This window comes from Ursus maritimus, unplaced genomic scaffold (genome assembly GCF_017311325.1).
Source record: "Ursus maritimus isolate PB19 unplaced genomic scaffold, ASM1731132v1 scaffold_14, whole genome shotgun sequence".
NCBI lineage: Eukaryota > Metazoa > Chordata > Mammalia > Carnivora > Ursidae > Ursus > Ursus maritimus.
In genome coordinates this window covers 55,728,839-55,742,094 of record NW_024423786.1, presented here as the reverse complement: position 1 = coordinate 55,742,094, position 13,256 = coordinate 55,728,839, and the positions used below count along the sequence as shown (strand labels likewise).

Below are 13,256 nucleotides of genomic sequence, written 5' to 3'. Positions count from 1 at the left end.
AACGAAGTATGACATATTGTTTATTTCTACCTTCTTGATCTCATGCAAAGTTTGCCTCTTTGCCATCTCTAATCTGGGACAATTCGGCGAAAAGATTCTGGGAAATCTGGTTCCCAGGTTTACCCACACTGACACATCACAATCTATCACAAAATAGCTACTGTAGTTTTTTGTTGTTGTTGTTGTTTTAGCTACCCTAGCTTTATCATATTCAAGTAACAAGGTCTCTCTTTTCTTTTTTTTTTTTTTTAAAGATTTTATTTATTTATTCGACAGAGATAGAGACAGCCAGCGAGAGAGGGCACACAAGCAGGGGGAGTGGGAGAGGAAGAAGCAGGCTCATAGCGGAGGAGCCTGATGTGGGGCTCGATCCCAGATCGCCGGGATCACGCCCTGAGCCAAAGGCAGACGCTTAACCGCTGTGCCACCCAGGCGCCCCCAAGGTCTCTCTTTTCAATTCAAAGCCCTGTATCCAGTTCTGCCAAGAACTAGGGTGAGCAAAAACGGCAAAAGAGGAAAGTAAGTTAGATGAGGGTGTCTTCGTTCAACAGCTTTACACTGAGGAATCTCTGCCAGAAAATAAAATATTGTGTCCACTAACTAGAAGAAATGCCAAACATACATTTTTAAAAAAATACTGAAGACTGAGAACCTCAAAAATACTGTTTTTCTTAGAAAGGAGGAAAGAGCATTGATGTATATAAATCCCAGTATGTGCAAGAAACAAAATTCCACTGACACCAAAGCATCATTATCATAATAACCACATGCTTGAAACCTAATGAAAATTAAGACTAAATAAAATGGATCTAAAACCCCAAAGATTACAGATTTAAATATACACTTCAAGAGCTCTGTTGGTCCAAAAGACTTTGTAGGGTAAATAATTTCTATATAAGAAATTCATAATTAAAACACTGTATATCAAAAGGTATGTAATTTGGCTGACAGGGTATATAGTGGGTAAAATTGTGCCCCCCCCAAAAAAAAGATATGTCCACTCTGAATCTGTGAATGTGACTTTATTTGAAGAATCCTTGCAGATGTAATAAAGATCTCAAGATGAGATCATCCTGGATTAGGGTGGGCACTGAATCCTATGGCACATGTCCTTAAAAGAAAAGGGGATAAAGAAGGTAGAAGTGGTGGCATTAAGAGGGGCAGAAATTGGAGTGTCTATAAGTCAAGGAACACTAAGGGTTGCTGGTATAGCCACCAGAAACTTGTAAAGTGGCATGGATCAAGTTCCTCCTCAGAACCCTCAGAAGGAACTTTATATATATATATAAAATATATTTATGTAATTTATATAAATTACATATAATATAAATTAATATACATATAAATATAATATATTTATGTAAATAATAGAGCATGAGCAGACGGTAGGGAAACCGAGGGGGAGAGAGACTCTTAGGCAGGCTCCATGGCCAGCGTGCAGCCCCATGTGGGGCTCAGTCTCACAACTCTTGAGATCATGACCTGAGCCGAAATCAAAAGGCAGACGCTTAAACAATTTAGCCACCCAGGGGCCCCAGAAGGAACCAATCATAATGACACCTTGATTTCCAACTTCTAGCCTCCAGATCTGGAAGAGAATAAATTTCTGTTTAAGTTACTAACCTTGTGGCAATTTGTTAGGGCTGCCTTGGCAAAGTAATACTTAAAGGAATTATTTATCTCCTAAATGTTTTTCTCAGAAAGAATTGGAAATAATGTGGGGTGCCTATGTGGCTCAGTCGGTTAAGCATCTGCCTTCGGCTCAGGTCATGATCCCAGGGTCCTGGGATCAAGCCCCACATTGGGCTCCCTGCTCAGCGGGGAGCCTGCTTCTCCCTCTCCTGCTCTCCCTGCTTGTGCTCTGTCAAATAAATAAAATCTGAAAAAGAATTGGAAATAATGTGATAGGAGTCTATTTTAAGAACAAGGCACCAGTAAAGCCAACAATATAAGATGCTTATAAAAATTTTCTATTAGTATGCAATTTTTTGTGCACAATATGTGATGTAATTTACATGAAGGTTTTTTCACATTTACTGACATCGGGTTTCCCTCCTGTGGGAGTTGCTGTCTTTTTTTAAGGATAGGGGACTACAGAAGTCTTTCCCACACTGCTTACATTTAGAGTTTCTCTCCACTGTGAATTCTCACATGTCTTTGTAAGGATGAGTGTCTACTGCAGGCTTTACCACATTCCTTACACTCATAGGGTTTCTCTCTACTGTGAGTTCTCAAATGTCCTCGAAATGATGACGACCAACTGAAAGCTTTCCCACATTGCTTACATATATAAGGCTTCTCTCCAGTGTGAATTCTCACATGTGTTCTAATGTACGAGAGACTGCTGAAGGCTTTCCCACATTCATTACATGTATACGGTTTTTCTCCTGTGTGAGTTCTCAAGTGTCCCTTAAAGGATGAAGGGGAACTAAAGGATTTCCTGCACTGTTTACATTTGTAAGGCTTTTCTCCAGAGTGTGTTCTCATGAGAATCCTAAGGTCCAAGAGCCAACTGTAGGCCTTCCCACATTCCACACATTTATAGGCTTTCTCTCCAGTGTGCATTCTTGCATGTATGATCAGGTAAAAAGAATGAAGAAAGGCTTTCCCACATTCCTTACATTCATAGGCTTTCTCTGTACCGTGAACCTTCGCATGTTTCCTAAGAGACGAGGGAGAAGAGAAGGATTTCTCACATTCTCTACAGGTATAGGGTTTCTCAACAGTATGAGTCTCCCTATGTGTCCAGAGGTTTGAGGGAGATCTGAAGGTTTTCCCACACTTCTCACATTCATAAGGCTTCTCTCCAGTGTGGGTTCTTATATGGACCCTAAGTTTGGAGAAGTATATAAAGGCTTTTCCACATTCTTTACATGGGTAGGGTTTCTCTTCAGTGTGAGCTCTTAAGTGTGCCCTAAATGATGAGTAACAAATGAAAGTTCTCCCACATTCCTTACACTGATAGGGTTTCTGTCTATGTTGAGGTGATGTTATGGGACTCTGAAGGGATTTAGTATCCATGATGGCTTTTTCAAACTTAATGTATTCATAGGATTTGACTCCAGTAGACAGTCTCTTGTGCATAATAAAATTTGTAATCTGGTTGGTTTCTCCACACTGATTACTTTTAATATTTTCTGAGGGTCTCTCCACCGCATGACACCTGTTAAAAATAGGCATCATGTTACCAGTGGTTAGCTCACAATTCATTGATGGCTTTTAATGATTAATAGGATTACATTTTTACCATTTTCAGTGAATGTACAGTTCCTGCCCTGTCAGAATTGTTGTAAAGTGGTATATAAACTGAATGCTCTGAGGGCTCAATCCCATGTACCATTTTCAGCGTTTTCTACAGATTGGGTTTTGTTTCCCGAAAGCTGTTTGCAGTGGAACTGTCTCAAATAATCAACATGTGCACCACATTTATAAAATTGGTGAAAATTCTCTGTGAATACCTAATATCTGATGTATACCTACATGTACACACACACACACCGACAAACCCAGACACACACACACACACATTAACACACACCAACAAACACACACACACACACACACACACACACACATTTCTATCATGGCATACGCAGACTCTCCCAAGACCTACTTTCTTTCAAGTCTATGCCACTCACCTCATACATGTCCCCTGATTCTTGTGCTGATGTTCAATGCCGGGGCATTTCCAGATTTTACCTACAATGAAGAACCAGGAATATTCCTTCTGAATCTTTCTATATTCCATTCATGTCATATGTCTTCCCTAAACATATGCTATAAAGGATCTGACCTACTGATTTTAAGTTGAGTGTCATTATATGAAAAATAGCAACAAAATTTACTTTCTTTCTTTGGAAAGAACTGGTGAGATGAAGGCAAAAAAATACGTTGGAAACGTACATTTCCTTTCAAATAGTGATCCAAAAATTAAACAAATTTTATAAGGAAGAATGTCGTTTTGAGCAAAAAAAACACAACAAACGTTGAAGAGCTTTGGCTGTTTCAGGACATTGACAACAATAAGGACAAGAGGCCAAAGTGGTGGGCAATTTACTGGAAATGCTTCCATGAAGATCGAGACCTATGGTGACATAAATGCCTTGTTGTTAGGAAAGCAACATGGGAAGGAATTGGACAAAATGCACATGCTCAATACTGTAAAAGAGAAAACAGGAAAGGTTTTTCAGTGTGACCAAGGACATCTGTGAGGATGGATGAAAAGTAAAAAAAAAAAAGATGCTGAGGTATCTGAAACAATTCAACGTCCTCAGGAAGAAGAGTAAGTTATGTTCTAATCAACATTTCCAAATGTAATGTTTATTCCTCTTAAGGCACAGAGTTATAATCCTTATAGAGGCTAAAAACATTTAGGAGAGAAAGTAGCAGGTTCAAATATGTACATTAGAAAGTTATTAGACTATATGCTCTAGTGATGTGACCGTGTCTGTCTTCCTTAGCAATAAAGTCCCATTGTTCAGCTCAAGTTCTGGAACAAGCTCAAAGCTTGCAGGAACTTATAGTCTAGAGAGTACATGAAGGGGTGGAGCCATGCTTACCCAGGGAGGCCAGGTTCCTGCAGGTCTCCAGCATCACGTCTCTGTAGAGCCTCCTCTGACCACCGTCCAGCAAAGCCCACTCCTCCGGGGTGAAGTCCACCGCCACGTCCGCAAAGACCACTGAGTCCTGAAACATCCCACAGATTCTGGTTCAACAAGGTACCATTCTCCACTGGTGTGTGCAGGAGGAAGGGAGAGGTTGACTGGGGAACCAAGACTTGATTCACAGCAAGTTCACACATAGTTCTGTGGCCTCCCATCTACTCTCGGGCTTTGTCATTCTATCTCCTCCCCTGTATTAAGCACTTGAACCCTCAGGGGTGCCAGCTGGCCTTATAGATTTAATAGCATCTCTAATGATCTCATCCTGCCACAATTTGTGACTATTTTCACTCTTCTGAAGGGTCCAGAACAGTCCACAATATATCAGAGATATGAAAGAAATACTATACAAATAAAACAAGGATTTCTTGTCTTTCTTCACTGTCCACTACAGGCCTCAGCACTAACATCGGACCTAGATGAGGTTTTAATGAGTGGAAACATGTCAAGGGCCTGGGAGCATTTCCTGCTTTTCTGCTCACCAACCATTTGATTCTTAAGGAGCCTGGTTATGCCCAACCTTCAGCCCAGGCCTGAGATAGATCTATGTCCTTGAACTCCAACGCACTATAAACTGGCAGGTCCACCTAGTGGAATAATATTCTGTATGAGAGGCAGTAATATTTATCTGTCTCCTGTTTTTCTATGAAACAGCAATCCTTCCTGTCCTACATCCTCTCTAGGAGACAGGCAGTGTATCGACAAACTGGAGCTAGACAGGAGTTCAGCCCTCACCACGGGGCCTGCATTCATGGCCTGGGTGCTGATAACCACCAGCTCCGGGCGATGGCTCTCCCTCAACACACAGACTGACCTCCCAAGATGCCAGAGAAGCCTTGTCTGTCCCAGAGAAGTGTGCCCTGGTTCTCTCTGCCTGTGAAGAGGCAGTATGAGTTCCACTGTAGAAGTGAATTAACCGAAGTCCACAAGGGTTTGCCTGTGAATTTACTGAGATCATAAAATGCATAAAGGATCAGGCAGCACCCTCCTCCAGAACACGGATTCCCACTGTCTGAAAATCCAGAGGCACTGACTTATACACCAGCCTCTTGGGTCTCTCCACATAACAAGCATTCCACACCTTTGGCATGCCAAAAGGATAACTGCCCAGCCCCGGAACATGGATTCCGCTGGCCTGCAGGATCCCCAGAAAGCCTGGCCTTTGAGAACGTGCATCATTTCACTGCTTCCGCAGGCACAGGTGCGCAGCAAAACCAGAAGGCTCAGCACACTGCTATCCAGTGCCGCACAACAGATTTTTATCCACAGACAAAATCAACTCTTCCACTGCTGTGTGGCAGGTGATATTTTGTTTGTTTGTTTTTAAAGATTTTATTTATTTGACAGAGAGAGAGAGACAGCCAGAGAGAGAGGGAACACAAGCAGGGGGAGTGGGAGAGGAAGAAGCAGGCTCCCAGCGGAGGAGCCTGATGTGGGACTCGATCCCAGAACGCCGGGATCACACCCTGAGCCGAAGGCAGACGCTTAACGACTGAGCCACCCAGGCGCCCCATGTGTCAGGTGATATTTTAAAGCCATCAAAGCCCACAGCAGTCTCAAGGCAATAGTAACAATACTATGTACTACTGAGCATCCCTGATGTGTGAAATACTTTATACAGAGATTTCCAACCATTAGCGTATTTGTTTCTCAAAAAATCTCCCAAGTAGATATCATTATAATCAGTATATAACAAGGGAAAGCTAAAAGGACAGTCGGTAACACACTCAGTGTTACCCAATTTGAATGTCGTAAGCCTGGTTCCCTTTAAAGCCTAAAGTCCCAGTAGCGGCATTTCTGTACATACATATACCTTACGATATGATTACGGCTGTTACTCAGCAGAGGTCCGCAGGCTGTATATAAAGGTCAGACAGTACGTCATTTAGGCTTTTCCAGCCACGTGGTTTCTGTTGCAACATGCTCAGCGATGCCTTCGTAGCACAAAGGTAGCTACAGACAACAAGTAAAGGAATGGCTGTGGCTGTGTGCCAATAAAACTTTATTTATAAAATAAGCGGCAGGCTGGATTTGGCCTGTGCTCTGCCAGCCCCTGATCTAGAGCAGTGCCGTCAGACAGGAAGACAATACAATGTATCTAAATTTGAATGTTCTTGTAATCACCTTATAAAAAGGAAGATGTGTTGAAATTTATTTTAATTATATATATTTAAAGATTTTATTTATTTATTTGAGACAGTGAGAGAGAGCATGAGCAGGGGGAGGGGGGGCAGAAGGAGAGGGAGAAGCAGATTCCCCGCTGAGCAGGGAGCCCGATGTGGGGCTTGATCCCAGAGCCGAAGGCAGATGCTTAACCAGCTGAGCCTCACCGGCGTCTCAGGAGAGTTGCTTCTCTATACACCTGTAACTCTGATTCATTCGTTTGCTAACAGTCTGTTCAGGCGGTAATTCCTACTGCGTGAAGCTACAGAGGTGCAGTGCTTTAAAGAAAGAGGAACATTCTGAACCACCTGTGTCTTAAATTCTCATGGGGGAGGAAATAAGGAAATCTATAATCTAGGTGAAGGGTAAGTGCTGTAAATACAATACAGACAGTGAAGCCATATGGAATGAGAGGGTGAGCAAGTCAAACTGGAGCAGGGTGAAATCAAAACAGTACAAGTAACAGATCCATAAATCCAGAGAACAGACTGATGGCTGCCAGAGGGGAAGGGGTAGGAAGATGGGCAAAATGGGTGAAGAGGAGTGGGAGGTACAGGCTTCCGGAATAACTCATGGGGTTAGAAGGTACAGCATGGGGGCTCCTGGGTGGCACAGTGGTTAAGCGTCTGCCTTCGGCTCAGGGCGTGATCCTGGCATTATGGGATCGAGCCCCACATCAGGCTCTTCCGCTATGAGCCTGATTCTTCCTCTCCCACTCCCCCTGCTTGTGTTCCCTCTCTCGGTGGCTGTCTCTATCTCTGTCGAATAAATAAATAAAAATCTTAAAAAAAAAAAAAAAGGTACAGCATGGAAATACCGTCATTGGTATTGTAATAGCTTCATATGGTGACAGATGGTGGCTACACTTGTGAACATAACCTCATGCACAGCATAACGTACAGACTTGTAGAATCACTATGTGGTAAACCTGAAATTAACGGAACATTGTGTGTCAACTATACTTCAAGAAAACCCATGGGGCGCCTGGGTGGCTCAGATGCTTGAGGGTCTGCCTTCAGCTCAGGTCATGATCTCCAGGTCCTGGGATCAGCAGGGAGTCTGCCTCTCTCTCTCTCCCTCTCCCTCTGCCCTCCCCCCACTAGTTCTCTCTCTCTCTCTCTCTCTCAAATAAATAAAATCTTTGAAAAACAACAACGAGTGCCTGGGTGGCTCAGTCGGTTAAGCGTCTTGCCTTTGGCTCAGGTCATGATCCCCGGGTCCTGGGAGCAGGCCCCACGTTAGGCTCCCTGCTCAGTGGGAAGTCTGCCTCTCCCTCTGCCTCCCCCCCCCCACCTTGTGCTCTCTCTCTTCCCTCACTGTCTCTCTCAAATAAATAAATAAAAATCTTTAAAAACAACAACAACAAAACAAAAACCCCCCAAACAGTAAAATAACCATGTGAGTAACACGGGAAATGGATACCTTGGCTTGATTGTTGTTTTTGGGGGCTTGATTTATTGTTAAATACCACTGCATTTTTCAACTCTTAAGAATTAGAAGCTGAATGTCACAATTTCACAAGGTCTCAAGAAAGATCACAAGTGCTGGTCAACTTCACCATGTCCCAGTGGAGAGACACTGGAATCATAGAAGTCTGGTCCAAGGAGGCACTGGAATCAAAGTGTCCTGAGCCAAGAGCAGAAAGACCATCTGTATCAATGGGCTACAAATGAGCTTCTGGGTTTGAAAAAAGAGCAGCTGCATTAAAGAAGAAAGAGTAGAAAGAAATGTGAAGGGCAAAATTAACAATATAAAAAGGAGGCAAAAAATATATCTCCTGAAAATGGATCAAACTGACAAACCTTTGACAATTTTCTTCACGAAAAACAAAGCATGGGCAAATAAAGTTATGAATGAAAACGCAGGCACAGGTAGGAATGTTCTAGGGATTAAACATAAGAAGAGGGGAATGATCTAACATTTCAAAATTATGAGTACCTCCAGGGGCACCTGCGTGGCTCAGTTGGTTAAGCACCCAACTCTTGATTTTGGCTCTGGTCATGATTTCAGGGTTATGAGATGGAGCCCCATGTCGGGCTCCATGCTCAGTGCAGAGTCTGTTTGTCCCCCTCTCTCTGCTCCTCCCGCTCACAGGAGCACTCTCTCTCCCTCAAATAAGTAAGTGAATAAATGAATAAAGTCTTTAAAAATAAATACATAAAATTCTGAGTACTTCCATAGTATTCAGTTGTTGAAAGTTTAAAGTAGCTTAAAGAAAATAAAAGTGTTTTAAAATATTTACACAAAGAAAACAAAAATCCCAAACTGTTTTACAGGCCAGCTGCACTAAATACTACAGGGGTTAATGATTCTACATGTAGAAAATAATTCCTTTTTCAGAGATATGCTAACAGCAGAGCAATATAACTAGGGGGGGAAGTTAAATATAACAAATATAAGTGCAAAAGTCTATAAAAAAAAATTCCACATGTTACTGCCCTACATAGAGTAATGAATAATGTGCATAATAAACACACCTAAGCTCCAAACTCGTTTTATTTCAGGAAATGCAAGAATGTCTAAAAACTGATCCAAAAATTAGTACATTTTACTCAATTAATAGAAAATATAGAAAAATCAAAATTCATGTCCTTGCATCTTAAGCAATGAGCGATATAATATTAATGTATAGCAATATTTAATACACCGCGGCCGCCGCCAGCCGGTTCGAGTCAGCCCCTCTGGATCTCGGCCCGGGCCGGCGCACTCACCATCTCGCGGCCCCGCTCCCGGTCCCCCTCCCCGCGCCTCCGTGGCTCAGGCAGGTGAGAGCCTAGCGCAGCGGACACCTGGGGCCGCGCGGGGCACGTGCCCAGGGGCCCGCCGCGGGAGGAGAGCGACGTCCCAAGCGAGGGCGATCGGACAGTGCTGATTGGACAGTACTCCGGGCACACCCTCTTCCACGGCTCCTGATTCGACACTGCTCTAGGTCCCAGTGCCTGTGATTGGGTAATGTTCCTGTGTGCACCGCCCCAGTCTGAGTGACGGGAGGGGGCGGAGGTCACGTAGCCAGGCCGGGCAGAAACGCCTTTCTGCTTCTGAGCCCTAACCCTGCCTGGCGTGATCTCCGGGATGCGCGCTCTGAGCAGAATCAGCTCACAGTGCAGCGCTCCCGGCGTCTCCCCGCAGCGCGGCGCTCCGCCTGCGTCCTCCTCCTGGGCCGGGATGTCCCGACTCAAGTCCCCGCGGAGCGCCCGCTGCGTGGAGCCGGACAGGACAGGAGTTGATTCTTAAAAATGTGTATTAAGTACACTTAAAGCATCTTACTCTGATAGGCTGCTTTAAGATTTCATTTCTGTCGTTTTAATGTGTGATTAGGGTTTTTCCTGCGAGTGTTCCATTTATATTCTTTGTCCTTCCCTCGGTGATTTTCTGGGCAGTCTGTGTCCGCAGCAACTCAGATCTCAAGCCTCTGCATCCGTAAGGATGATCAGTGTACACAATAGGACAGAAGCAGGGGTGGTGGTTAGAGGTGATAGCTTTGCTTTCTTGAGGAAACTAAAGAGAAAACTATAAAACCGTGAGAGCTGATGAAAGAGTCAATTTAGTAGATACCATTAAATATTTACAATATATGATATATTATTGGACTAAAATTGCATTTTCATGATATATACGCACACACATGTATGTATGTATAAAATATTGAAGAATAGGCTTAACACCACGTGCAGGATCTGTGTAAGAACAATTCCAAGTGTTCCTGATGAAGTGACAGAGGTGTCATTTTCATGGTACATAATTTCCAACGAAATTTTCATCAGGAACTTCTCTGTGCCTCATAATAAATTAATTCTAAAAGAATCTCTGAAAAGTAGTGCAAGGAGTAGCTAGGCAACTATTGCAAATGAAGAATGAAGAATTTTCTGATCAGATGTACCAATTAAAATAATGAATGAGTACAAATAATTGAAATGGCCTATTGCCATTATAAGAAGAGACCAGTAGTTCCCAAGCAGGGCTGATTTTTCCCCTCGGGGATATATGGAAATATCTGGAGGTATTTTTGGTTCACTGCTGGGGATGTGAAGAGGGAATAATAAACGCATCTAGTAAGGAGACACCAGGGACGCTGTGAACATCTTAAAATACCCAGGATCAGCCCCCCAGAAGAATTATTTGACCCAAAATGCGAATAATGCCAATGTTGAGAAATTCTGTAACAGATAGCCCTTGGAAATGTATAAACAGATGCAAGAATATAATAAAATATATAATTTAGGGGCGCCTGGATGGCTCAGTTGGTTAAGTGTCTGTGTGTGGCTCAGGTCATGATCCCAGGGTCCTGGAATCGAGTGCACATTGGGCTCCTTGCTCAGTGTGGAGTCTTTTTCTCCCTCTGCCTGCTGCTCCCCCTGCTTGTTCTCTCTCTCTGCAAATAAATGAATAAAATATTTAAAAAATATAAAAAATATATAATTTATGGCAAGAGATGATTCAACCTATAGCCCTCTCTTCTAGTACAACCAAGTTCCAGATGGACTAAAAAATTAGACATAAGAAAACAAAAATCCTAAAAGAAAACATCAGTGTTTCTCTATACTTAGGAAGTGAAATTTATGACATCCAAAAAATATAAATAAAATGATTATTTGAAAAATAAAAAGTTAAAATGTCTAATAGTAGAAGATGAAAGAAATGCCAACTGGGAAATGTTTTTAATTATATTATAGTAAAAAAGGACACTATCATTAATATTTTTAAGAGCTATTCTAAATCAAATGCAAAATGTAGAAATCCAATAAAATGTGCAAAGGCTATGCACAGAAAGTTAGAAAAATTATAAATTACAAATGCCTAATAAAAACGTGAGAATAGGTTAGTTCCTCGGGCCCAGAATGGATAATGGGAATAGGTGGACATATTAACTAGCAAAATAGCAGTTTTGATTTCCTAACTGATTCCTTGAGGCTTATTACAAGGAGAAGGTCAAAGGGATGCTTCTACAATTGCTCCCTAAGATCGTAAAGCTGAAGCAGCACCTCATTCACGGAGGGGTTGCAGATATTAGTACTGCCATCCAGATACTCAGAGATGCAGGTTGGTGTATTTCTCACAGCTATGTCTCGAATGCGGCATCTCTGCTGGTGCAGGTGAACCAGCTCCTGGCGTCCGACAGGTGGCTTTTGGGTTAGCAAATGCTTTCTGCCTATTCTGCTAGCAGATACAGTCAGGATCAACTTCCCTTTATCTGGCAGGCACTTCACTGCACTTGTCTGTGTTGTCTTCCTGCTAGATCAACAGTCCTGATCTTTGTCCAGATAGAGTACAGACAGGTGCGTGTCTGACACTGGGAGTGCAGGGGAAATGCAGGGAAAGTTCGTGAGCCTATTATATTATTGAATTGTTCCATATATCCTATATCCAGTTTGTCCTATGGTTAATATTTTATCTTATTTTGGCATATTGGTTACAATTAATGAACAATGTTGACACATAATCATTAACTAAAGTCCATGCTTTATTCATACTTCCTTAGTTTCCACCTGATGTCCTTTTTCTGTCACAGGACCCCATCTAAGACCCCACATGACATTTAGTCATCATGTCTCCCTAAGTTCCCCTGGGCTATGACAATTCCTCAGACTTTCCTTGTCTTTGATGACCTCGTTATGAGGAGGACTGGGCAGGTAGCTTGTCCCTCTATGGAATATGACGGATACTGTTCTTCATGACTAGAGTGGGGCTATGGGGTTTTGGGAGGAAGACCATACAGGTAAAGTTTTAGCCGTTTTCATCCCATCATGTCAAGAGTACATGCTACCACCATGACTTATCACTGTCATTGACCTTGGTCACCTGGCTGAAGTGTGTTTGTCAGGTGTCTCCACTGTAAACTTTAAGCCCTTCCATCCTGTACTCTTTAGAGGGAAGTCACGTGGCTTTCACTTAGGAGTGGGGAGTTGTGTTGCATTTCCTTGAGGGCTGAGTATCTTAGTAAGTTTTCTTGAATTCTTCTGCATCGGAGTTTTGCCTATTTACCCCCTTTATGTATTTATGCAATTAGTTATATCAATATGAACTCATGGATATTTATTTTATACTTTGGGTTATAATCCAAAACGTCATGATTTATTTTGTTGCTCAAGTTTTTCCAGCTTTGGCCACGGTGGGGGGGGGGGGTGGGCTCTTTTGTTCAGCTCACACATCCTTCTGACATGCCTCCAACTTTGTGGGGGTTTTTGTTTTGTTTTGTAGCACTTGTATAATTTCTGGCTGTACATGCTTCTCCAGGTTCTCCTCATCTTGTGTATTTCTAGTCCTAGCCCCAGTCCTAGAATCAATACTTTCTCCAGGGAGCCCTGGTTCTACTGGAGAATGGTTTGAGAAACCAGGATCCGGGCCCTGGGTGTGCTCGTGGCTATCCGAGTGCCGTTGGCTCTAGGCTGTTGTAACTTTTTATAATTATATATATTTTGTATCATTTGCTAT

At 42.6% G+C, this 13,256-nt stretch overlaps 2 protein-coding genes across 2 annotated transcripts in view; one reads left to right on the top strand and one right to left on the bottom strand.

Moving 5' to 3' along the window:
* LOC103681662 (zinc finger protein 77-like) overlaps window positions 1-13,256 on the top strand; it is a 74,062-nt gene that overhangs the window by 11,612 nt on the left and 49,194 nt on the right. The window lies entirely within an intron of this gene.
* On the bottom strand, window positions 1,872-9,660 carry LOC103681666 (zinc finger protein 709-like). The gene is given in 5 exon segments (XM_040629654.1): window positions 1,872-2,127; window positions 2,129-2,662; window positions 3,639-3,699; window positions 4,560-4,686; window positions 9,536-9,660. Coding segments are annotated over 5 exon segments (819 nt in total). The 5' UTR covers window positions 9,539-9,660; the 3' UTR covers window positions 1,872-2,033.